The 27,073-nt window shown below is 35.9% G+C and overlaps 1 protein-coding gene across 23 annotated transcripts in view; it reads left to right on the top strand.

The window, feature by feature from the left end:
• DLG2 (discs large MAGUK scaffold protein 2) overlaps positions 1–27,073 on the top strand; it is a 1,904,207-nt gene that overhangs the window by 1,432,708 nt on the left and 444,426 nt on the right. For 17 of the 23 annotated variants that reach the window (XM_036030125.1, XM_036030122.1, XM_036030121.1 and 14 more), the window contains one exon: positions 20,698–20,853. The exons of the other annotated variants lie outside the window; for them this stretch is intronic. In XM_036030125.1, the coding sequence (XP_035886018.1) occupies positions 20,698–20,853 (156 nt within the window). The remainder of the gene's footprint in view (positions 1–20,697; positions 20,854–27,073) is intronic. 23 annotated transcript variants of the gene reach the window in all.

The following is a 27,073-nucleotide window of genomic DNA, read 5'->3' on the forward strand; positions in this document are numbered from 1 at the left end:
TTATTTAGTTCCTACACCACCATACAAAATGAGCAGGGAAATGTTGTTACATCTATTTAACAAACTGAGAATCTGAGATGATAGTCTACAATTTACTCTACAGCCAGTAGAAAGCAAGTGGCAAATCCAGAACCCAGAATGCAGAAACAGGGTAGCAACTCAGTGAAGAGCAGAGATGTTGGAGTAGGATAACTCTGGGTTCACCACCTACTTGCTGTTTGACCTTGGATGAGTTATGGAACTTCTCTGTATCCGTTTTATTACCAATGCCTATACCATGGGTTATTATTCATATTAAATGAAGTAACCTATGTTAAACATTGGAAAAGAGCCCAGCACAAAATAAACTGCATTCAAGTTAGTTGATGTTGTTATTGGTATTATTATCTAAAAGGGGAAATATGATAGTTAGCCTAATAAAACAGAGACTGACACTACATTTACACTTGCCTTTCCAGGTAGATTTTCAAACTTTATGTTGATTTAGTGATGTTTCCTTTATATCTCAATATCTTTTAAATGTATATACTAATTAAGAAGAATCTATTTAAAACCAAGCCTACCTATAAAAGTCATATTTAAAAAGTCTAAGTGTTAAGGAAACGGATTTTTAATTTAAAAATTCTAAAATTAAAAATTCTAGAATGTTAATTGAACAAAAATGTATACTTCCCATTATTCAGATTTACTATGCAGGCATCATAAAACTTTTTAAATGACAGAAGCATTTACTTTTGCATGCCTTCATGTTTGAGCACAGAAAACAAGTATATACACATAGCAGCACCCATAATGATGCCTCCCAGTTCCCAGGGGTAGCTTTAATTTCATGGCTTCACTGCATTAACAGTAGATTGGACATGGACAGTTGGAAAAGAGTTCACATACACTGTATATCCAAACCTATCTAATGTTGACTGTAGCTCTTATAAGAGGCTCTGCTAAGTTTAAACTAAGAGGAAAACTAAGGGGAGAACTAAGAGAACTAACAGGAGCAATATAAGAGTTGTGATCAAGTATAGAACTTAAGAATATGCTGGCCCTCACTGAAGTGGAATCTTCCCCAGAGCTACTGTGTTCTGTAGCTTCGAGAGAAATACTTGGTTAAAGTATGCTTACAAAGTTAAACTTTATATATAAATACATAAATATATAAATATTAAAATAAATAATAAATATAATATATAATAATATATACATATAAAACATTCAAAACATAAATATTATCACATCTATATTACACATATATTATATATATATATATATCACTGATGAAATAATGAAAGGTAGTTTTTCTTGTCTTTCCTTGAAAACAATATTTACACTCTATGGATATTAACATTTGTCAACAGAATGTTATTGGGTCAAAGAATTTTAGAGCAATTCTTGCATTTAATAGTACTGAAATAGATAATGCAAATCAAAAAATGTGACTAACTCATAACTTTCTCAAAAATTACAAGTCTACTATTTAAAATTGTAGTTCCAAACTCTAACAACCTTCCAGTCACCTGTGAAAACTCTGTAAACACAGAGTCCTGGGTCCCTCCCCAGATCTCCCAAATCTGGGTGCTCATGGGTGTAGCTGAGATGTAAGCATTTAAAACAGAACAAAAACTCTCCCAGATGATTCTGCACAGGCAGATTTGGGAACCACTGGATTAAATTCATTATGTCTTTAACTTCAGAAAAATTGTCAATACTAAAAGTAAAAGCAAAATAGAGGACATTAGAAGAAAAGCTGGTCACACATTTCTCCCATAAGTTAAATTTTTATAAAAACATTGGATGGTTCTAAACCATTGACAATGGTAATGATAATATGCAAAGAAAGGACATTGCTTATGAGCAAGAGTCACCAAACATAGAATTTATTCAATGGTGGTTAGATTTTTATCATTAAAAGTTTTAGCTATTTAGGCCCTGGCTGCTGTAGCTCAGTGGACTGAATGTGAGCCTCCGAACCAAAGGGTCATCAGTTTAATTCCCAGTCAGAGCACATGCCTGGGTTACAGGCCAGGTCCCCCAATAGGAGGTGCATAAGGGACAACCACACATTAATGTTTCTCTTCTTCTCTTTCTCCCTGCTTCCCTTCTCTAAAAATAAATAAATAAAATGTTCTTTAAAAGTGTTAACTATTTTAAAACACCAGTGGCAGGCACACGTTTCACTCTATAAACCACTTTTTTAAAAAACAGCACATTACTTTTCTTGAAATCAAATTACATTCTATAATAGGCCCCTATCTTGTCTGCTTCTCTTCTTAAAGTCCTCCCTGAACATCAGTCTTATAGGAGTTCAGATTTTGAAGAACAAAACACCCAGAAGAGAGTTTCCTCAGGAAAATTTTCCTTTCCATCCTGTATCACAAATCCCCAGTGAGGCAAGAGAACACGAAGTCCCAAATATCTGCATCAGACTTGGGAAGAAAAAAACATAGTAAGTTCAAATCACTAATTAATATTTAATAAATTATCCTACCCCCTCTTTTATTCTTTTCATTGCTTCAGAAAAAGCATTTTGTTATTCCAATTCAGGAACACTCCACTTCCTAAACCCCCTTTTTTTGCAGAATATTTTATGTAGACAAAAGACAAGATTATAGGATGCCTTTTAGCTCTATGTTCTGCATTCCACCCTGCTGGCACTGAGGTATCCTGAACTGACATCGACATTCTTTTTTACATGGAATTTATTGGGTTGACATTGGTTAATAAAGCCATACAGGTTACAAATATACAACTCTATAACACATCCTCTGCACACTGCATCTTGTGCTCAAGTCTCTTTCTGCCACCACTTATTCCCCCTTTGCCTCTTCCACCTGCCCTACCCACCTTTCCCTCTGCATTCCACCCTGCAGGCACTGAGGTATTCTGAACAGACATTGAGATTCTTGACACAAATCCATGGATTCCACTGGCTCTTCGATGTTTTGACATACTTTTCACTGTATCTGCATTTTATTATGACCTTCGTGCAGTTTTGTCATCTGATATTCATCATAACAATGATCAGAATGTATCATTCTAACATTTCTCCCATCTGCTAAATCTATTTTTTTAAAAAAACCTTCTCTATCTGGTTTCATATAGCTGTATTTTCATTCCACTCTTTCATTTAACAGTGGCTGTCACTTCCATTGGACATACTGTTCCACCTGGGATAACCAAAAACAAAGAAGCAGTCTTCTCTGAATCCTAGAGATAGGCCAGGAGTCCTCTCCCCATGTGCACTTCAAGGCCAATCATCTTATCCCTCTGGGTAATTTGTGCTCTTACTCAACTACTGAAAGTACTTTGACCAAGAGTACACAAGATGAGATTTATTTAAAACTCCTCAGAGCATGAACAGGAGGACCACAGATATGATTGTCTCAGAAATGTGTTTTGTAGAGAGGGAGAGGAAGTTTGGGAAGTAGAATAGTCTATGAATGTGGGGAGTATAATTAATATTGGCTGAGTTCTGTAAATGCCAAGAACTCTGATAAATTATTTGGGTAATTCTGTTCTATTAATTTCCACATTAGTCCTGTCATGTCCATCAAACTTGTATAAGATTGAAAGTCAAAGAGATTAACTTGTCTAAATTTGCACAGCTAATAGGTAGTAGAGCTGTGACTCAGACTTGGACTATGTTTTACTACAATGTGTTACCACCTAGGGAACTAAACATCTGCAAAATTCTTCAACTATACATAATACACTTAATGGCCCCAAGAGTTAATGGAGTTTATTTTGTCCATTAAAATAGAAGCTCTGCTGTAAATGGGTTCACATATTGTATACTGCCATATTTTCAGACATATCTTCACTTCTTTCCTTAATGCCCCCATTCTCCAACCTACTTAACCAGATGACTAACTTCACTAGCCACCCTGCCTGCTCTTGCAACACTGTCATCCAAATATATGCTTCCCTCAGTCATCTCTATCTTCAATTTCTTGTGTTAAAATCCTGCCTTTTTTCACAGTCCAGCTCCAATGATACTTTCTCATAAGATTCTCCCTAATTTTCCCTGCTGGATGTTGTTTCCACTTTGTTTAAATTCCCAAAACAGTCCACCTTTCCCTCCCATTACACTTAACCAGTATTAGTCTTATTTCATTAAACACTCTTCTCTCTCTCTCTCTCTCTCTCTCTCTCTCTCTCTCTCTCTCTCTCTCAAGACAAAGTGCTTAAGAGAAGAATCTACATCTGCATCACATTTTTATCTTCCACATCACATAGAGTAGTACATAGAAACAGTAGATAAAAATAGTTACTTACTGAGCACTACCACATGGGCATTGATTTGTTAAGGCTTTGCACATTGTATCTCATTTAATCTCATAGCAGTCCTATAAGGTAGATATTAAGGTAATCCATTTTCTAGATACGGCAGCCAATACTCAAATAATTCAAGTCATTTTCTGGAGTCACACAGATAAGTAAGTGGCAGAACAGTATTTAACCCCAGGTCTCATAGCCTGAAAGTCCATATTTTTCCCCCAAGTTCATAGCATCTCTTTATGTTTTCTAAGTGGGTAAATATATATTAAATGAATGAGAAGATGCATTTGTAAAAAAGAGTACAATTGCTGTAAATTTGTCGTAATTATTAACATTTCTATAAAAGTATTTTAGCTATCATATAATTTATCTGAAGTAAACTAAACCTTAAGTGGAACCTTCTCTTTTTTTATTATTTATTTATTGTTGTTCAGTTACAGTTGTCCCACCTTTTCCCCCATTGCTCACCCCTACCCCACTCCCTACTCCCACAGTCCTCCATTGTCCTGTCCATGAGTCTTCTATTCGTGTTCCTTTGCTTGCCCCTTCCACTTCTGTCCCCCTCCACCCTCCCCTGTTGTCACCGTCTGTTTGTTATTTATTTCCAAGTCTCTGGTTCTATTTTGCTCATTTGTTTGTTTAATTGATTAGTTTCCACTTACAGGTGAGATCATATGGTATTTGTGTTTCACTGCCTGGCTTATTTCACTTAGTATAATGCTCTCCAGTTGCATCTATGCTGTTCCAAAGGGTAGGAGCTCCTTCTTTCTTTCTGCTGTGTAGTATTCCATTGTATAAATGAACCACAGTTTTTTGATCCCCTCATTTACTGATGGGCACTTAGGTTGCTTCCAGCACTTGGCTATTATAAATAACACTGCTATGAGCATGGAGGTGCATAGGTTCTTTTTTTTTTTTAAAGATTTTATTTATTTATTTTTAGGGAGGGAAGGGAGGTGGGGGAGAGAGAGAGAGAGAGAGGGAGAGAGAGAGAGAAACATCAATGTGCTGTTGCTGGGGGTTATGGCCTGCAACCCAGGAATGTACCCTAGCTGGGAATCGAACCTGGGACACTTTGGTTCCCAGCCCGTGCTCAATCCACTGAGCTACGCCAGCTAGGGGGCATAGGTTCTTTTGAATTGGTGTTTTGGGGTACTTAGGGTATAGTCCCAGCAGTGGGATCACTGGGTTGAAAGGCAATTCCATCTTTAGTTTTTTGAGGAAATTCCATACTGGAATCTTCTTAGTAAATAAATATATTTGTATAACCGAAAACATTTGAGATTTTGACAGTTAAATAGATAATGTAGTGGTGACAGTTAAGCCATCCTCAACCATAAACAATTATAATGTTGCATTACCACCATTATAATGCCATGTTAGTACCTATGCATCACAGAGAAATAAAAGTTGTTTATTATTAAAGAAAATTAGCCCTAAAATGGGAAAATTTATATTTTCTATTTCTGAGTTGTTTGAGCATCTATAGATCTTTGGGCTGAAATTTTTCAGTCTTCTGGAGTGAAAAAATATCTTTAAAAATAATTTTAAAATAAAGAAAAGTATAATTAAGGAAATCAAATAACTTATAATTCACAGAAAGCACTGTTAACATTTTAATTGACATTTCCAAATATACAAATAGACATACAGATATGCTTCTCACAAAATTGGCATCATACTACATATACAGTTTACAGCTTTTTATCTCTCAGATTCTATGATGAACAATTTTTAATGTCATTTAAAAGTCATTTAGAAAACATGCAATATTGAGAGAAAATAAAAGTCTTATGTAGAGATATTTTCCAGAAATGATATTCAGCAAATTCCTTGGCATATGCTTCCAAACCTTTTTTTTTTTTTGCTCACCATCTCTTATATAAAATTGAGAGAGTAATTTATCTTTTTATTATTTACCAAACCATATATACACTATTAAATTCTATATATATATTATTTTAACCTGATATCTTCATTTAATAAAATGTTGTAAATATTTTTCCATGTCATCAAGCCTTTCACAGCAACGTCTTTAATGTCCACAGGTCTGTTCAACACTAATGACTATAGGTTTTTCCCAGTGTTTTGCTTTCACAAACTATGTGACATTTGCATTCAGTGCACATTTATTGTACTCAATTTTTTATAGAACAGAGTGCTAGAAGTTGGATTTCTGGGTCATAGTTTCAGCAGTTTATATCACTGATGTATGAAGAGGTCTTTGCAGCTATTAGAGTAAAGATAGATGGTGCTTTGTGTGCTGATGTGGAAGAATATCTAATATACAATAAATAATTAAAAATAAAAGCAATAATATAATAACACATACAATATAATCTGGACCAATTTTTTTATTTTAAAAATATTGTATACCTACATGCTTATGTCTACATTTGGGTATAGACATGAATTTGGGCATAGATATAGTGGTATAATGTTGAAAACTGAAAATATAAAATTAAATTAAGCACATTTGCTGACTTAAAAGAATGCAGCCAACCAAAAGAAGAGTCATAGCAAAGAAGTAAATTGTCCCACAGTGTGAATAAATATGCTGAAAAGCAGAGTACTGGCAATGCAGGGGAGCTTCCAAGGCACAGGGGCCAGCTGGTTGCCAGATAAAATAACAATACCTGGTTAAATTTGAATTTAAACACTGACAATGAATAGGCTTTTTAGTATATTTCCCATTAATATAAATTAAATATTTATATTTAATATTAGCACATTTATATTAAAAATTATTCATTCTTTATCTGAAAGTCAAATTTAGCTGAGCACCTTTTATTTTTATTTGCTAAACTTGACAGCTCTAGGCATGACCAGAAACATAATTTTGTCATCATAAGAGGAAATTATCTTAAGAATAGATCCACATCCACAAAAGTTCAGAGACATGGGTATATAAATCAGGTGACTAACTGACAAATTTCCTGTTTAAATACTGTGGTGTTCATAACATTTACTGAGTACCTCTCAGATACTGTGCTAAGCAATATTCCAGCATCACTTCATCTAATACTCATAAGGCCCTAAGAGGTAGGCACTGTTCCTGCTCACAGGGGAAGAAACTGAGGCACAGAGGTAAACAAACTGCCCAAGATCACATGGCTTGTGAATGATGACCTGGAACTTGAATCTAGATGGTCAGACTAACAACTTGCTCTCTTTATTCTACTCTGTTTATACTACCTTTAAAATAGGACCTGTAGTTGCCAAGGTAAAAACAAAATATAGTTAGATCCTTGAGGGATCTAACTAATACATGCTAGAAAATGAGTTTCAAAAAAAACAAAACATAACAGTTGCATACCCAGGGTTTGAAGCCAGACAACCTGAGTTCAAGGCCCAGCCTTACTATTAACAAATCAACTATGAGGAGAAGCAAAGTAGTGCCAAGCCTTATAGATAATAGTGTTATATACATTTTAGGATTAATGGGAGTATTACATGATATATGAGACAAAAAGCACATGTAACACAAGACCTAATTATTATTATTTATAATACATCAGAGTACAACACCAAGTGGCAATCATGAAGAATATACTATAGTGGAGTTAAGAAAAGAGAAGAATCTGCAATCAGGTATACTTAGCTCTATGGAGAAAGCAGGGGTGAGACCCTGCTAGAAACAATGAACAACTTAGACATACATTCATGGGACCTCCCTAAAATACAGGGTTGGAAGAGAGAACCAATATATGTACATTTTAAAAGGATGTGAACCATGAACTCCAGGGAATGTATGACCTTAGTCTATGTCTCAGTGTGAAACCCTACTACAAGTGCAAGGCATCTTCTCCAAGGAGAGCAAGGCAGTGCAGCAGCAATCTTTTCTTGCTCTGATGTATAGCTTAGCCTTCCTTCTGGCCACCAGGCAATCTTCATAACCTGCTTGCAATAACTGCCCTAAAAGAAGAAGTGGTGACAGCTGCAAGAAATAGAGGATAATGTACCATTTGGATAAAGCCATCTCATCCTTCCTGTTGATATGTAGAGAATTATTTTTGAGCATTATTTTTTCTTCTAGGGAGCTGCTGTGATATTCAAGCTGAGCTCTTTTGAGTTAAAGGCATAATGGTTTTCTCCCCTATAGAGTCTGTCAATAATTCAAAACTGGCATACAGGAGAATATAGTTGAATTACCATTTTCCATTCTATTTTAGAAGCTATGATTTAACTAAACATATTCAAAAAATCTTATATATGTGTGAATTTTAAAACTTAAGACCCTATCAGATTTGGAAACCTTTAGTTTGGGTGTTATAGATGTAAATAATCTTGGAGCCTCTAGGGAAAGAAAATGATTATTGTAGAGGAAGAGTTTCTATTCTATGATATTACATTTTAATGCCATGATAAACAGAAAGAAACCCTGGGGATATATTAAAAACCCTGGGGATCTTTTTTGTGGGAGCTTTGTAATGTTTTTAATATTTTTATATCATTCAACCTCTTCTCTTTCATTGCCTCCAAGTTTTTCTCCAAAGGGAATGGCCTTGCTTTTTGTCTATACCATCTTTAAGTAGTACTAGCTGAGAATGCAGAGTTGTAGGTAGTTACCACACAGACCAAATCTAAGCATACCAGTGGCATGCCCAGCTCACCTCAGAAAGTTGTGCTCTGCCTATGGCTCTGCTGTAAGAGCAAGCCCAAAAGAATCAGGTGGCTCATCCTCTAACCAAACCTGATTGCTCAGGGTATATATTCGATCCAAAGGATGCCAATCCAGAGGCTAGCCAGTGAAAAATAATGTGGTTTACTCAGAAAGGTGAACTAAGTTCATCAAATTCTCTCTTAGAAATTTTTCTTTGAAAAGCAGGCCTAATGAGGCAACTATCAGTGAAAAATGAAACTTACAGGTCGTGATGTGAAGGAGGCCAGAGTGTCCACTGTGAGTCATGTGCAAGTTGATGTTATTAGGAAGCAGAAACTGTGAGGTGGACAGTATGTATAGCATTTATAAATTAGTGTTTAAAGAAAGGGGTGGGTAGAAAGAGTAGAAAGATGCACAAAGAGAAAAGATATTATCTTGATGAGAAAGCTCCAAAGATCCAGCTCATTATATCTCAGTCTTCCTGATCTCTGATGGTCAGCTTTTTCTAAGTTATTGTGCATATATGTCCTACTACCTGAAGTAGCTTGAATAAGTCTGTTGCTTGCAATCAAATTTCCTTATATTTGTTTTCTCAATGAGTATAAATATCATATTATATACCCAGTGCTTCTCTCTGGGCCTGGTACAGAGTAGGCCTTTGGTAGATATTTATGAAATGAATGAACGAGTATACAAAGGAACAGCTAAAATGATTTTACTCCTTTAACTGCACACAATGGGAAGAGCACTAACCTCCATGCTTCCCATCACCTGGGGACACTAGAGTTGTACTCACAGTGTTCCTACATTTTCAGGTCTGTCTCCTACTCAAGCCTTTAAAAAACTTCTTAAATGGGCATGTTTTCAGATTTCCTCTTTAACTTTGCACATGTGATTTATTATCTCTTCCTAAAAAACCCTTTTTTCCCCACCCCAACTCTGCACTGGAAACTGTTCTCTCCACTGTTTTTGTTTTTTTTTAACTTCTGCTTAGTTCTCCCAAATAGTGAGAAAAATTAGGTGCTTTCACACCTCCCATTATTCCCATAACCTCATATACAATTTTGTACTCTGTTTTATTCAACATTATAAAATTTATTTTTGTGTATCATTAAAATTTTTATGAATATTAACTATATATCTTTGTCTCTTTGTTGGACATTTCTGTTTGTTCTATGTTGCTCTCAGGACAAACCACCATGACTTTCTCTCATTGAAAACACTTATCTACATTTTTTATTTTCTTTTTCAGATTGTACACCAGTGGTTCAGAATTACTGAACCAAAGAGCAAAATCACTTCTAAAATTCTTGAACTATAGTGCCAGATTGCTTCTTTAAATATTGTAAAGGGGGTTTTATATTCCATAGACCAGCAATCTGAGTATCTATCTCACCACATACCACAACTATGAATGTGAATACATTATAATTTACCATTTTTAAAATGTTACTGTTTTTAATACTCAAGGGGGATATATCATTTAATTTGCATTATTTATATTCCTAGTGAGGTTAAACATTTACATTTTGTGTCTATTTGTCATTTTTATTTGTTCTTTTGTGATTGGATGCTAATAGCCTTTGTCTATTTTATATTGAAAGTTTACAGTTTTGCATACTGAATTGTAAAAACATCTGTAAATATATTTAAGCAGATGTTTCCTAGCTAACTGCTTGTTTATGTGGTTTATTTACTTCAATGGTTTTAAATTTTTATGTAGTCAAATCTCCCATCTTTTATGTGATTTCAGTTTTGTTCCAAAATTTCTTTGCCATCATGATGTTAGATAACTGTCAACCTGCTTTATTTTTTGGTAGACATATATTATATCCTATGAGCTCAGTTAAAAAAACTTTAAAACTAAGGCTATAAAAATATGGGTTTAAACACAATGATATGGCATACTGTATCTTCCTTAAATAATTAAAATCTATGTCTCAAAGGTCTTGATATGGCTATAATACTGACCTTATACATCTTGGATAAGATGCATTTGTTAAAACATCTTTCAGAATGTCATCTAATACTACAATGGCTAGACACACACCCAATACCAAGGTATAGTCAGTTCTCCTTTAGAAATAAACCTGTGTAATCACCATTGCCAAGGTTATTGACTTTCAACTTCTTATTTAATTAAAGACTCCATGAACCATTCACAATTCACCATCATGACAGGGCCAAATTTTATTGAAACCCAAACATTCTTTGAGAAAACAAAGCACCTTAATATTTCAAAATTTTCAAAATGATTTTATGCGGTGTAACTCTCACTCTGCCATTTTTCTCCTCAATAAGCAAACATAGCAAAATATAATTGAGTGATACTTATAAAGAGAAAATGGTAAATCAATCCTAATTTCTATTTTAAAGAGTAAGTATTTATAGATTATGGTACATAAAATATCATTAATAACAAATTACTTAACAGCCCAACAATATGACATGACTCCACACCTGTGAGCCAGCCATACAGGAAAGCAAACCATTGTGAAGGTGCAGTTACAAATTAGAGGTTAGAGTTGGGGGTTGTGCCTTATTAGAGGCAATGAAAATAATTGAGAAGTTTAGGGAAGGTGAGCACTAACCTCCAGGGTCAATTACCTTTTCAACATCAGGAGCAAAAGTGAGTTTTTAGAAAACACCATTATTCAGTGTCTTCTGTGATACTAAAAACCACTGATTGTTACTTACTTTGCTCAACCCTCTTGTAGAGAATCCACATTACATGAAAGTGTTAATATGTGAACTGCCTGACTAGTGGACAACATTTTCAGAAATTGTGCATCCTTGCTTGAGTGCCTGAGAGTAAAAATAATGCTATATGTGAGCTTGCAGTGTCACACACTGAGCTAGGTGCTTCATAAGCATTCTCCCTATTTCTCGCAGACACCCTGAGGCCAATATTACTATCCGCACCTTACAGATGTGGCTGCTGAGATTCAGAGAAGTTAAGAAACAGTAGATCATACAGGGTAGAATTTGGAACAGCCAGAAACCAAACCTAGCTCTCTTTCTTTGCATCCACCTCATTTTTTTCATAGTATTGCAGCATATTATATTACAGTTTAAAGCTTTGCTGGTACACAGAGAAGGCTTTTTAATATCACTAAAACGTGGAAGCTAAGTTTTGGAAAAGGTAAGTGAGTATTCTGCAAATAAGCATCTTCTCCAAGGACCCTAGTAGAAGTCCTTGGAGGACCAATCTGATGCTGCTAGAAATAAGGGAACCTATGGTTCCTTATATATATATATGGAAACATAAAATATAAAATATAAATATTTATATATTTATATATAAGTACTATATATATATGTGTGTATATATATATCCCAGAGAGAGAAACATCTATGTAAGAGAAACATTGATAGGTGGCCTCCCACGCCCCAACTAGGGATTAAACCCTCAACCTAGGTATGTGCCCTGACCAGGAATTGAACTCAGGACCTTTCAGTGTAAGAGAAGGTGTTCCAACCAACTAATCCCCACTGGCCAGCCATGGATTGGTTTCTTATAAATTATCTAGATAAATCCTTTCCTCAGATTTCTCTATATCATACTTTTAAGTTTCTAATAGCACCTTCATCAAATGACTAACAATTTCTGCTTAGTGTTCAGTGTAAGAGGAGTCAGCTTCTCCCTTAATCCTTATCATTATGTCAGATTCACATGTTGAGCCACATGGTTCACAGCCTAGTCCTATATTCTCTTTTATCTTCTAGTTACTTTCCCAAATTCTTTCCTTAACACCTATTATCTCTGGCCTGGGATTCAATCCTCTTATGCTTACTTCTCCACATCCTTGGCCAAAAAAAAAAAAATGGTGTATTATTTATAAGGAGGAGTATGAGGCATCCTTATAAGATTAAAACTATTTTCTTCAGATTTATGTCAGGCAATATACTAGATGCTTAGGGATGCAAGCCAAGCCCTTGGCATCCCAGCTGCCATCATTAAGATAGTTGGGTTCCATGCCTGTTTATGTAGCAGTGTGGAGCTAGATGTTCCCTCCCCATTTGGGGTAGCCAAGGAAGACCACAGAAGCAAGAAGGTTGGAGAACCTGGATGGTTTACAGGCTTCTCCATATCTGTCTATAAGAGAGAGATTTCTGGTCAAAGGCATACAAATATATAATCCAAGTCCTTCCTATTGCAATTTTAGGTTCTCCATTTTGGTTCTAGCTTGGCAAGAGAGAATAAAAAATACTGATCACTTTTTCTGTCACAACTCTATTTTTTTTTCTATGGTTGTGCTTCATTCTTACATTCTTATATTCAGGAAAGCTATGGGGAAGCAAAGATAAATGAGATCTGGTCCTGATCCCCTATGAGCTAATAGTCTAGAAAAGAAAGAGCCCTGTGAACCAGACAGGACAGTGCACTGAGGTGAAGGCCTTGCCTGAGACTGCCTGGGGCTTTGAGATCAGTCCCTTTAACGGAGGTACTCAATGAACTGTGAGTCATTTAAAAAAAAAAACAACTTAACACAGTGTGAGTCACTCTTACTGTTACCTCTAAGAGGAGGGAGTCATATTCCTTTGACCTTGTATCTTCAGGTCCTACACAGACCAGTATTTACAATCACCATCACTGTCATCATCATCATTGTGTTAAACATTTACTATCTCTGGTACAGAGCTAGGACTACAGTGAGGCAAGTGAGATCAACATAGCAGGCCTAGAATTTAAGGGGGCATCAAAAACTCAATAATTAAGGTAATATTTTAATGCCATATTTTAGAAAGTAAAATTAATACAAAATAATTCACAATGAATAAAATATCAGAATTCTAAAGACAGGATCTCAGGTACTGTAGGATTACACAGTGGTCCAGGATTTCATCTTTTGTGTTTGAGTAGCACAGTCTAGTTGAGGTAATCCGAAAGAGTCGGTAAAAATAAAGTGCCTGTTCTATTTTCACTCTATTGATTGCAAGCAGATCTGGCCTAAGCTCCTGTAAAGGAATAGGGTGGAAGATGGTGTTTTATTTTCATTATATAGCTAATGTCACATGGGAACCAGCAGAGAAATTCAATAACATGAGCCATAATAGCTACCTTAAAGAATGAATACAGACTATTATTCTAGATTCAAGGAACCTTTAGACACTTTAGCAATAAAATTTAGTACATGTTCACTCTGGTGCTCTCTAATTAGAGGACAGAACCTCACTACTCTCCACATGTCTGAGTCTGGACTTTATGCTACCAGCTGATAATTCATTTTTCTTCCCCTTTATTCATAGTCCACAGGAGGATCCAATTGGTCTAGCTTTTTTTAAAGCCCTACTATCTGTACATGCCATGTTTGCAGAGTCAGTGCCCCAATCCTAGTATAAGAATCTTTGGTTAAGGGAGGACTGAGTTGCACTGGAGTCATGTGGGACAAATGAGAAAGGACAGTTGCAGGCAAAGTAGTTTCTCATAGAACAGGACTAGATGAAGCACCTCCCTCTAATATACCAGCATTGTGGACTAGCAATTGAAAATGCCAAGGAAATGGTCCTAAGCAGGTTGCTCCTTTGGTTAGAGCATCATCCTGATACACGAAGATTGCGGGTTCAATCCCTGTCAGGGCACACATGAGAACCAATCAATGAATTCATAAATGAGTGGAACAACAAATTAATGTTTTCTCTCCCTCTCCCTCTCCTCCCCTTCCTCCTCCTCTGTCTCCCCCCATTCCTTCCTCTCTCTTTAAAATCAATCTAAAATTTTTTTAAAGGAAAAGAAAAGGCCAAGGAAACAGAATAGCAAATGCTATGGGAGTTCAGAGAAGAGAGAGATCACCAAGGGCCAGGTTGTGCTAATTATATGCTATAAGAGCCTGTAATTAAAAATCCATATATATGCAAATATATGCTGATGGCTCAGCACTGGGGACTACAAAGCCATTTATCTTCGGCCCCTGATAAGTGGGCAACAAGATAAATGATTTGTTTATAAATTCACTTAGAGAGTCCACTAAAACCTTTAACTACTTCTTCTCTCTTCTGGGTACATTCACAGAAATGAAGAGAGACAGTGGGCACTTCAGATTAGATTTCCATATTCATTACTTTCTAATCCAGGTGACTCTGGAGGTTTATAATAGGATAAACAGGTCCTTTCAATTTTGAATGTCACTTCTTTACTGAAAAATGGGAAGTAGTGGTGGCATCTGTTTCTGCCACCCAGATCCCAGTGACAGCTCATAAATTGGCATTACTTTTCTATCTGTGAGAGGCCACAGAGAATAAAACTGCTGGGAAATAGTAAGAATGCTGAGTGGCTTCAGGCCTTCTGGAACTCAGGGCTGAGAAGTCTGTGGTGAGCCTGGTGCCCATAGGGTGACTTTCACAGGAACTTGGGGCAGGCATTGCTATGGCCAGACTTGCACATACATGAAGCCCATCCGAGAGTAGATGAACTGTGCACACCAAGTACTTAAAGCTGTCAGTTCCTAATTGACAATATCTGGGTTTCTGTTCTTGTATATAACCTGTGAGGATTAATGATGGCCTGACAAATTTAAACCTAGTTAAGAGATTCAAAATTACTTAGGAATTCCTTTTTTATTTCTATCAATGGAGAATTGTAAAAAAATAAAAATAACAAAATAAATAATCTATTCATTCAAAAAACATTCTTCAAGTACCAACTGTGTGCCATTCCCTGTGTTCAGAGTGTAGTTCGTACTATGGCCAGTATAGTGCATAATGTGTGCTAGAATTCTAGAATAGTAATGAGGCTAGCAGACAGAATTCTTCAAATATGAACTGCATTCTTTGCTACTTGAGAGGAGATTCTCACTGATTTTTTAAATTTTATTAAATTTATTGGGGTGACATTGATTAATAAAATGACAAAGGTTTCAGGTGTAAAGTTCTATAATATATCATCTCTATATGGCATTATATGTTCACCACCCCAAGTCAATTCTCCTTCTGTCACTATATATTTGACCCCCTTTACCCTTTTCTACCTCCCCCTAATCTCTTTCCCTCTGGTAACCACCATACTCTTGTCTGTGTTTATGAGTTTTTGTTTGTTTGTCTTTTTTGTTTATTTGTTCTTTTTTATATCTTACATAGGAGTAAAATCATATGGTTCTTAAATTATTGTGCTTACCAGGATATTCTCAAGATCCTTTCAAGTCTGTATTTCATCTTTTTTATGGCTGAGTAGTATTCCATTGTATATAGTACTACATCAAATTTATCCAATCATCTATTGAAGGACATTCAGGTTGTTTCCATTCCTTAGCCACCATGCATAATGTTGCAGTGAATGTAGTACATACATCTTCATGAATAAGTGTTTTCAAAATTTTCAGGTACATACCCAGAAGAGGGATTGCTGGCCCATATGGTAACTCTATTCTTAATTTTTTGAGGAACTTCCAACAGTTTTTTCGTAATGGCTGTACCAGTTTATATTCTCCTCAGCAATATATAAGTGTTTTCTCTGCAACCTCTCCAATACTTTGACCTGATTTGTTGATAATAGCCATTCTAACAAGTGTGAAGTGGTATCTCTTTGTGGTTTTCATTTGCATTTCCCTAATAGCTAGTGAACTTAAACATGTTTTAAATTATCTTTTGGTCATTTATTTGTATGTCTTCTAGGGGAAAGTGTCTGTTCAGGTCCTCTGCCCATTTTTTAATTGGAGTTTTTGTATTTTTGCTGTTAAATTGTAAGAGTTCTTATATATTTTGGATGTTAACCCCTTATCAGAGATGTTTGCAAATATATTCTCCCTTTCAGTTGGTTACCTTATTTTGTTAATGGTTTTTATTTGTTTGCTTGCTTTTTTGTGTGCAGGAGCTTTTGGTTTGATATAGTCCTATTCATTTATTTTTACTTTTACTTCCCTTGCTTTTGCGGTCAAGTTCATAAAATCATAAGACCAAGGTCCATAAGTTTAGTACCTACATTTTCTTTTTTGTATTTTATTGTTTCAGGTCTTATATTTAGGACTTTGATCCATTTGGGGCCAATTTTGTGTATGATGACAAAGAGTCTAGTTTCATTCTTTTACATATGGCTTTCCAATTTTTTTAGCACCATTTAATGAAGAGGTTTTCTTTTTTCCACTGTATGTTTTTGGCTCCTTTTTCAAAAATTATTTGCCCATATACATATGGGTTTATTTCCAGCCTATCAATTCTGCTCTGTTGGTCTGTTTGTTGGTTTTTCTGGCAATACCATGCTGTTTTGATTATTCTCACTGACATTTTCAATTTAATTGTTTGGTTGCAAGAGGACATTGGCATTACTGCAAGAAGGCTTAGTTTGCCAAGTGTTTTTTTAATCATGTTTTATCTACCCATATTCTGAACTATAAAGTGTTCTCTCAAGAAAAGAAATTAGATTTGATCTATCTTCTCTTTAGTCAATGACTATACAAAATGACATGTAAATAAGTAGGAGGAATGAAAGACTGAATGAGAGGGTAAAAGCCGTCTGCAGGATCAGTAGCTGTGTCTCTGCATTCCTAAGGCTATAAATCATGAGTATTGAAATAATTCTGGAAGTGACTGTCATGAGTATTGAAATAATTCTGAAAGTGACTGTAAGCAAAGAAATAAGGGACCCTTTCAAAAATCTAATGTATTTAAGCTCCCTCCAAATACCAAATCTACTAAATACATGAGCTATAAAATAATATTACATTCATAAAATGGGTCCAAAAGACACAGATAAAATTCTCAAGAGCTCAGCTGTGTGCAATGTACAGGGCTTCATTTTTATTGTCTTGAATCTATTGTAGTATTTAGAGAGTAAAAATTTTTCCCTTGATTTAGTTGAGTACAATACAAATAGGATAGTTTTTTTCTTAAGATATGTATTAGCCAGCTTTGATTCTGATCATTTGTCTCAAAATACAGTGCTTCTGAGGTAGAAGGACTAGGGGAAAATTGGTAACATCATTTTCTTGGTCTGTCATATCAACATCAAACTAAGAAAATTGAATCAGCCCTCCTAGGCAGAAAGTACAATGCTACTGAAATAACATCATCATGAAAATGTTTTATGGCCTAAAAGAAGTCATCAGTTCCTTTATTCTTAGGCCCTGAGCTGGCAGTTTAGATCAGCTACCATTTTATATATGTAATATTTTTAAATAAAGATGCAGTGAGTTCTCTAAACAGTCCTAGACTTTATATTTATAGTTAGGGAAAAAAAGTATTATTTATATTTTTTCTGTATATACAGAAGGTGTTAGATGAAACTCCAGCAAATTAAATGAATTATCACCTATGACAGGGCCGAGTTATTTCTTCATGTTAGATTATTAGTCTTATATTTTGTAAGAGAATATTTGTTAATATTAGGTCATGTTTATATACCTAAAAAATGACACTAGCTTAGCCCTAACTGGTATGGCTCAGTGGATTGAGTGCCGGCCTGTGAACCAAATGGTTGCTGGTTCAATTCCCAGTCAGGGCACATGCCTGGGTTGTGGGCCAGGTCCCCAGTAAGGGGCGCACAAGAAGCAACCACACATTGATGTTTCTCTCCCTCTCTTTTCCCCTCCCTTCCCCTCTCTCTAAAAATGAATAAATAAAATCTTTTAAAAATAAAAAAATATATGACACTAGCTTAAATGAGGTAGTAGTTTATTTTTATCCTATATTTTTAAAAACTCCAGAGGTAGGTAGTCCAGAGGTGTTATAGTGTCACTCCATATCTTCAGTGACACAAACTCTGACATCATGCTCCACTATTAATATTGTTTCCTTTTTTCCTCAAGGTCACCTCATGGTCCAAGATGACCACTGAGGCTCCAGCCATCAGACATAGATTCCAGGTCAGCAGAAGGAGGGGAAGAGGAAGTAGGAGAGAGAAAAATTACAAAGGTTCCAACAAAATCAGCTTCCCTTTCAGCAGTCAGCTAAAGAGTCTCTAGAAATCCTTCTGCTCAAATTACATCAGGCTGAACATCTTCCCCGGTCACAGCTCTCTACAAGGGAGGCTGAGAAATAAAGTCTTTACTACAGGAAAAGTGACAAGTTGAAAATTTGGTTTCTGTTACTGAGAAAGAAGGAGTGCATGGATGCTTGGGAGGCAATCCAGCCATTTCTACCACAGGAGCTGTATCTCTGAATGGAAAAGCTGGAGTATAACGCAGGGACCTCTTGTGATAACCTACCCAGAGTAATTCTCATAGAATCTGTACATGCCCCTTCATGTCTTATTAATTGATATAAATGCAGCTCATTAATACAAAGCCCTTTACAAGCTCAAGTTTTTGTGTGGACAGCTACATTTTAGGTGCAGAAAAGACCGTCATCTCCCAAGGTGACTTTCTTATCTGATCAGCATTGTGGGTCTTTCTGTCTCCAGGACCATGAAAAGTGTGCACGTATCTTCATGAAGCTGAACATGTCAACAATGCACAGACTGTCCAAAAATCAAAAATAGTATCTAATCTGGCTATTTTGAAAGTCACATTTCAGTATCTAACTAAAAGCATCTTTTCTTTTATAGTACATCATTTCATACAAAGTGAATTACTTATAAAATTGATTTTAAAAAACACTTTTAAAGAATGATTTTGCAACTACCTTTATGAAGGGCTGGTGTTTACCATTATATTTTAAGTACATATAACTAGTAAAAATAAATTTACAAATTTTCTAGGTTTTTCTGAAAAGGGAGTACTTGTCTTAACTAAAAACATGCCAACTTCTCTAAAGTAAGAACAATTTTGGTTATCTTTTTAATGAAACCTTACATTTTTCTTGTAAATGTTACTGTATTAGCCACAAGGATAGAACAAGCCAACTCTATTGTAAAGTATCTCATTGTATCACTGAGATAATTATTCTGGAGAACAAAATAGGCCTCTGAATTTTCCTACCCAATCCTCAGCCTCTCTCTGATGTTATACAAAATAAACAAATTAAAGCATCTCTTTCTGTGTGCTAGAAAACTTTGTGTTAGGGGAGAATCCAATTCTCTGGATAGTGTGTCTAAACCATGACTGGTTCACAATAATATTATAAATTAGGTAGAGTTTGCTTTTAATACTTTGTTTATTCTCTTTTCCTCTGTGCTGTCCTCCTCAATCATTTTAGGAAGCATTGATTGAACACCTATAATATATCAGGGGTCATGCTGGGGGCTGGAGCCAGACAAACATGGACTGTGCCCTCACTGAGTGTGCCACCTCCACTTGCTGTACCTTTTGCTCAGACGTGTGGCTGCCACTTGCTACCCCTGGAGTCCTGTGGCCCCAGTGAATGTTATCAGCCCTGTGTTCTGACCTACTCCTTACCCTCCCAGTCAAGCCTAACCTTCCTGAGTCTATGGCCCTGTCTGCTAGAAAGTTCTTTCATTTAAATTTATATTTTTCAATTCTTACCTTAAAGAGAAGATATTGGTAGCAGTTTCAGATATGTTAAAAGTGGGGAAAGGAGCTGTGAAATTTTTTTTTTTACTGTAACCAGGATTTTACAGTACATGGATCTTTGACCATAAATTATAGGTAAAATTTGTCTGATGATACTATGTATGACTATAAGTAATAATCACAAAAATGTTGCTATTTTAAATGCCCTATAAATGCCATGCCTTTTTGGATGATTCAGTCTGAAATGCCACACCTTGGTATCCTCTGGCATATGAAGTTTGGTCATGCTAAATGTGAGCCAAAGTTCCAATTTCTAACTAGAGATCCCATTTCCTAAAAAGACCCTTAATTTGGATCTAATGAAACCCATAACACTGTTTTGGATTTTTACCTCCACATGCAGTGAAATGCTACTGGGTTCGCAATTGTTCGGTATGTGTGCTAACCATGCATCTCTTTCTCTTCCTCTTGTATCACCAGGCCTCCGGAACCTGTTTACAGCACTGTGAACAAACTGTGTGATAAGCCTGCTTCTCCCAGGCACTATTCCCCTGTTGAGTGTGACAAAAGCTTCCTTCTCTCAGCTCCCTACCCCCACTACCACCTAGGCCTGCTCCCTGACTCTGAGATGACCAGGTACTGCATGTGCTTCCTCACTTCATCTTCTCAAACTGCATGTGCTTCCACAGTGATCAAATGGGTAGAATCCACCTCTGCTCACTTCTCTTGCACTCGGCACCTTCCTCAGGGTGGAGAGATGTGCTGCTCCCTTGGTGCAATGGGATAAATCAAGAACATTGCCTTGTTTTTTTCCTGGTGTGTTCACAAGGCACTCAGACATGACCACATGATACTCCAATGTTCTTGGTTCCCATGCATTTTTAATGAGGTATTAATTATATTTCTCCAAAAGAATTATTTTGAAATTTAAGTAGCACTATTTCATTCAATCAGAAGAATAAAATAGAACATTTATTGGGTATATTTTTGATAATACTTAATGAACACTTACTATGCTCCAGGCATATAACAAGGCCTCAGAAGTAGATGCTATTATCACTATTTAATATTTTAACTAAAAGATTAAGTTAGTGCCACCATTTAACTAACTCCCTAGGGTATTAAACAACTTCTCTAAAACTACTTAATTAGCTAGTTCCATCTAACCAAAAAAAATATATAATCTTAACCTTTACAGAATATTAGCAAGCTAGGTGATTATATGTGTTCTCTTATTTAGTTTTATATATATGTATATATATATACAAAAATTTATACAAATAAACAAATTGTTCTAAATCTAAAGATTGGGACATAGTTTTGCATTGATATTCTAAAGTATATGTATGGTAAATAATAAAACTCCATTTTTACAGAGTATACAAAGTCAGAGAGAGAAGAGAGTCAGTTTAAATTGAGAAATCTCAGTTGTGATGTTCCTAAATATAATAGGCTATTTACATAGCTATGTTTGTAGATAGAACATTTTTATATATCTTCATAATATTGTTAGGACTAAGAAAACATAGATTTTATAATGATTCAAAGTGAAAATTAATATACCAAGAGCTTCTCAGAATATTATCTCTATTTTTTGGTATTTTCAAAGAATAAAATTAGAAGTCAATTACTGATCTCCCTAGTGAGTTAAATAGAAAGTTTTTTAAATTATATTTAGCATTTCTAGAAATAAATAAGAAGACATATTTTTGGCTATGTAATCAAATGGGGCATTTTCACTAATTTGCAACAATTAAATCCTAATAATATTTTCGAATGCTTTATAGATATTAATTATATCCTCCTATATTTTTAACAAATCATAATAACTACTTTTCGATACGGGGAATTATACAATTTTGAACCTAAAACAGCAGTCACCATAGCCATGGGGAAGTGAGAAGATACACACACCTACAACAACTTGCTAGCAATTCTGTGTCTAGAGAAGCTAAATGAAGGCAGCTAACATGTATTGAGCTCTTCCCTTGTGCCAGGCATTTTGTTAAGCACTCCTTATGAGTTATTTCTTTTAACCCTAATACCTTATGAGGTAAACACTATCATTATTGGTGTTTTAAAAATAGGGAAATCGAGGTTAGAGAAGTTACCTAACATGCCCAAGACCATCCACTACTAAATGGCAGGGCTGGGATTCAAACCCAAGGGACCATCAGCACCTGCATCAGCACAGGCATGGTGGCAGAGATGCCTTTGCTTGCTGGAAAAATTCTCCACTCATTTCTTTTTCTCTCCTTTCTCTATTTTTATCCTGCCTTCTCATCTCCCTTCTTCCTGCTCAGTGCCAATAATTTTTTAAGCCTGTGCTCTTTTGTGATGAACATAAAACTTACATTTATTGCACTTCACTGGGGAGCTTTGATGCTTCCTTCCATAAAACTCACCAAAGCCAATGAGCAGGTGATAGTCTACCTTTTGTGTGGACCCACCAGATGCCATTCTTTTTGTTTATTTTCCATAATCTGTATTCCAAAAATCATGGGTTTTTTATTTATCCCAAATTTTAAAATTCCACTATAATTTTGAACATGTCTTTTTCAAATTACATACCCTCAGCAATTCTGATATACCTCAGTCCCCAGCCCCCACTCTCTATCACCCCTGGGGAATTTTACTTCCTATTTATTCAAATTGTCTCCTTCCTCACCATTTTTCTTTTCTCTTTTCATATTTTTCTTCACTTGTAGAAAAAATGTTGCACACACACATTTTAGTTGAATGTCACCAGTATACTTATACTGAAATTCCCGATTTTACCCCACTTGCTTCTTTTTTGAGCTTCCCCAACTCAGTAAATGGCATGTACATTTACCCCATTGTCCAAGCCAAAAACTAGAGAATTATATTTAACACCATGTTCTCCCTCACACTCATCATTCAATCTCTCTTCAAGTCCAATTGATTCTACCTCCAAAGTGTACCTCAAGTCTATTTATTCTTCTCCACTTCTACTTCCACTTTAATCCAAGCCTCCATCATCTCCTGGCTACAATAACCATCTAACAGGCCTCACCACTTCCATTATTGCCCTCCTAGTTTATTCTCAGTGCAGCCAAAGTGATCTGTAAGAATACAGATCAGATGTGTTTCTCTCCTTTTGCATTAGTATTAAATGCAAAGTCAATAACATAGCATCCAAGCTATGCATGTTCTCACCCCTGCCTGCCTCTTAAACATTTTCCCTTTGCTGACCACGTTATTTACATTCACAAAATGCACTACATCTCTTCGTGCCTTGAGCGCTTCCCACATGCTCTTTCCTCAAACTGGAAAAACTCTTCTTATACTTTGCCTGGTTAACTTCTGGTCATCTTAGATCTAAGCTTAAATTTAACTTCTTGGAGAAGCTCCCTGGAAGACAAAATTTGGTTCCCTATTGTATTCTGTCTATATTTTCCATAAAACTGAAGCAAGGTATTATTTTACCTTTATCTATGTGATTTTTAAACTAAACGCCTATCTCACACTCTATGCTGTAAGCTCAATGAGTGGAATTGTGTCTGATTTTTGCACTGCTATATCCTTAACACTTATCATAGTGCCTGGCACAGCAGGGACTCAGAATTATTGAGTGACTAAATAAACATGTAAATAAAATCAACAGGCAGACAAGCTGACAGATACCTGTTCCAGGAACAGGTCATGGTGCAAGCTGTGCTTTCCTCAGTTCTTAGTAGGTACATTTAACAACTCCATGAGTGAATGAATCCAATCATGGACACAAATAACAATACACCAGAACTGACTTTGTGTACTGCTCTCTCACCTTAAATGATCTTGATGCTCAGTGTCCACATTATAGATTCACACTGTCACTCAGTTCTTCATGAAGATTCGGGAATTCCTTTCGGAGACTATTTACTTCCTCTCCAATGGAAAAATATCTCTGAAGTAGATGTTTCTTGAAATGTGGGCAATATTTTTTTTTAATTTCAAGGATTCTAGTTCCACTTAGAACACCATCACTTGCTTTTTCTACTGTTACCTTAAATACCTTATTGAATCTCTGAGAACTTAGAATTAGATAAGCAAGCTCTTATCCAACTCAGTAATGCTGAGGAACCCAATCCCTCCATGGGTCCATATCTTACTTCTACTCTTGGTAAAAGTATTGCCTGCCCTGAAAAAGATATTATAAGAATGCAACTATTAATTCAGTCAGCCAAGATTTATCAAGCTCTGACAAAGTGCAAGATACTATATTAAGGCAATTTTTACAAAGATGTATGAAAAAGCCAACCAAAAAATGTTTTAAAAATGCCTAGCATTTAAGTTGCAATATATGGCATTTGAGAATTTCCCAAGCTAGTTTCAGAAACATGCACATATTAATACAGCAAGTACTGTCTCAGATTAGGATATGAACTACCTCTATGGAAGTTAGCATGTAAAACAACTCTTGTACCAGCTCAATCTCTAATCAGCATTCAGAAGAATACAGACCAGTCAACCATCTGTATTCCCTGCATTTCAATGGGAATACCTCAATTCTCATCTTTTTTAATTGATAGCAGAGACCCAGGGATGAATTAATTGTATACACTATTTACTTCTATAACCTCAACTAAAAGAAAACAGAGAAATTGTAAGTTTTCCTTAGGAAAGCAGTCAAATTGCTTGGCAAAGTGCCAGCTCCTAAGGCTGATTATATTTAGAGTAATTGACTTTCCAGACCTTGAAAAAACAAGTAATGGGCAGAGCCTGGAATCAGACAAACATTTGGAGCTCTGTGGAAAACAAATGAAATTGCCGTGGAGCTCCTGCTTATCTAGTATGTCTTTTTTGTTTGTTTGTTTTTAGAGTAGTTTTAGACTTGTAATTGGTTTTCTATTTGGGAAAAATGGTAAATTACTCAGCTTTTGATATTTCTAGGGAAAGGAAGATATTAATAATATTCTGGTCTGTTTTTTCAACAGGTATGGCATATTTTCATTCATTCTTTTACATAGCTGGTCCTAATTATTGTTATTTTGTAGTTGATAATCAGAGGCAAGATAAACCAGATGAAAGCGAATTAAAATATGTTGGCAGATTTGGGATCAGAAATGGACTGAGTCATTACATGATCATAAAATAGGCTCACTTGTTGAAGAATATATATTCATGAGATTTTGACTAGATACCAGGCATTATCCTGGATCCTAGGGATTTGGAGGTGAATGAGGCATGGTCCTTCCCTTGAAACAGTTCAAAGCATTCATTACTGTGTTGTGATTGATGTGTATCTGCCGAAGACTCCCAGCTTCTCTGGTATACCTAACCTCCAGGTCACTAAAATCAGACTAGTATCAGAGGTCGTGATGGAGGCAAGCACAGCCTTCGACTGTCCCTTCTGCAGAGGTGTGAACACACACAGGAATGTTCCCCTCTCAAGTCTTGTTTCATCAATTCCTAATCATTTATAAAAAGGGTTATTTATGAAAAACTTACCATTATCTTTATATAGGCCCATCCGCTAATGTATCTATAAAGCTCCGAATTCAGGTATCATTCACTCTCATTGTAGAAATCATAGAGTTGGCAGCTTCAAGTCATTCCCAGTTTGGGGACATATAGCAAAATCTTGATTCCACAAGTCCTCAGCCACATGTTATGGTGGCCTATGTATAGCCAGCTTTGAATCCTTGCAAAACAGTACATTTTTCTGAGCCTTTAATGTTTGAACTGTTTCTAAGTCTATTTGTCCAAAATCAAGTATAATTTCTAGATATAATAATGCCACAATAGAAGTACATGTGAGTCTCTAAAGGTAAGCAGGTGAAGAATCACATAACTCTGCCTCTGTTTATCTTAAAGTTTTCAGAAAAATACTGAGCTCATCAGTCAGTGAGGGAAGAAATGTGCTCCAGGTAAAAGGAATAGCACAGGGTGAAGCCTGGCATGTAAAGCCGGGTGCACTGTGGGGCTCCCAGCAGTTTTCTGTGGCTAAAGGTTATTGAGTGGGTGATAAAGTGGGAGACATGGGCAGCTGCAGATCACAGAGCCCTCCTTGCCCAGCTGAGGATTTGAGACTTTATCCTGTAAGTAGTGAGAAGCTGTTTTAAAGCTGATCAAAAGTATAATTTGATTTGTGTGTTTAAGATCACTCTTGTCAGCTGTATGGAGAGAGTTTAAAGGCAGGGAGACTAGTTAGAACATGCAGTACAGTGGAAGTCTTGAAGAACTGAATTGAAGCTGTAAAGAGAGAGTTATAAATGGGTCCAAAATTATTTATCAAATAGAATGGCTGGTACTTATTGATTGCTGTTTTCAAAGGGAAGCATTTTCTGGCTTGGAGTATTCACTAGAAGGTGATTGAATGACTTCCTTTCAGAGACAGTGAGTAGTCTTATCCACAATAAATGTATTTAAACATAAAATTCTATAGAAAGAAACTCAATAGAAGAAATGGAGGCAAAGTATATTAGAAAGTCTCTTGTTTGAGATGGTGGCAATCTGATGTCAAGAGGAAGCCAGGGGTTGTCGAGGTTTGTTCACAGTGTGTTGATTTGAGGGCTTCCTTCAGCCATAAGAACCACATGCATTTAGCTATGCACTTCGTCCCCCTCAGAGTCTCAATTCACACATCAGAAAAGGGGGAAATAATCATATCTGTGCTGTTTTCCTCCTATGATTATTGGGAGGATCAAAGGATGTGGACCAAATGAATTTTCATCTATTCACTCTCCACATTGGTTATTATTAATTATTTCCATATGCTTATTTTTATGTTAAAGTCTTGAGCTTATGTATATTTGTTTTAGTGTTATCACAAAATCGGGTGGAAAATAGTTATCAGCAATAACATAAAACCCCTAAAATCATAAGAAACCTGTTGCTGCTAATTTCTTCTATC

Source organism: Phyllostomus discolor, chromosome 6 (genome assembly GCF_004126475.2).
Source record: "Phyllostomus discolor isolate MPI-MPIP mPhyDis1 chromosome 6, mPhyDis1.pri.v3, whole genome shotgun sequence".
Taxonomy (NCBI): domain Eukaryota; kingdom Metazoa; phylum Chordata; class Mammalia; order Chiroptera; family Phyllostomidae; genus Phyllostomus; species Phyllostomus discolor.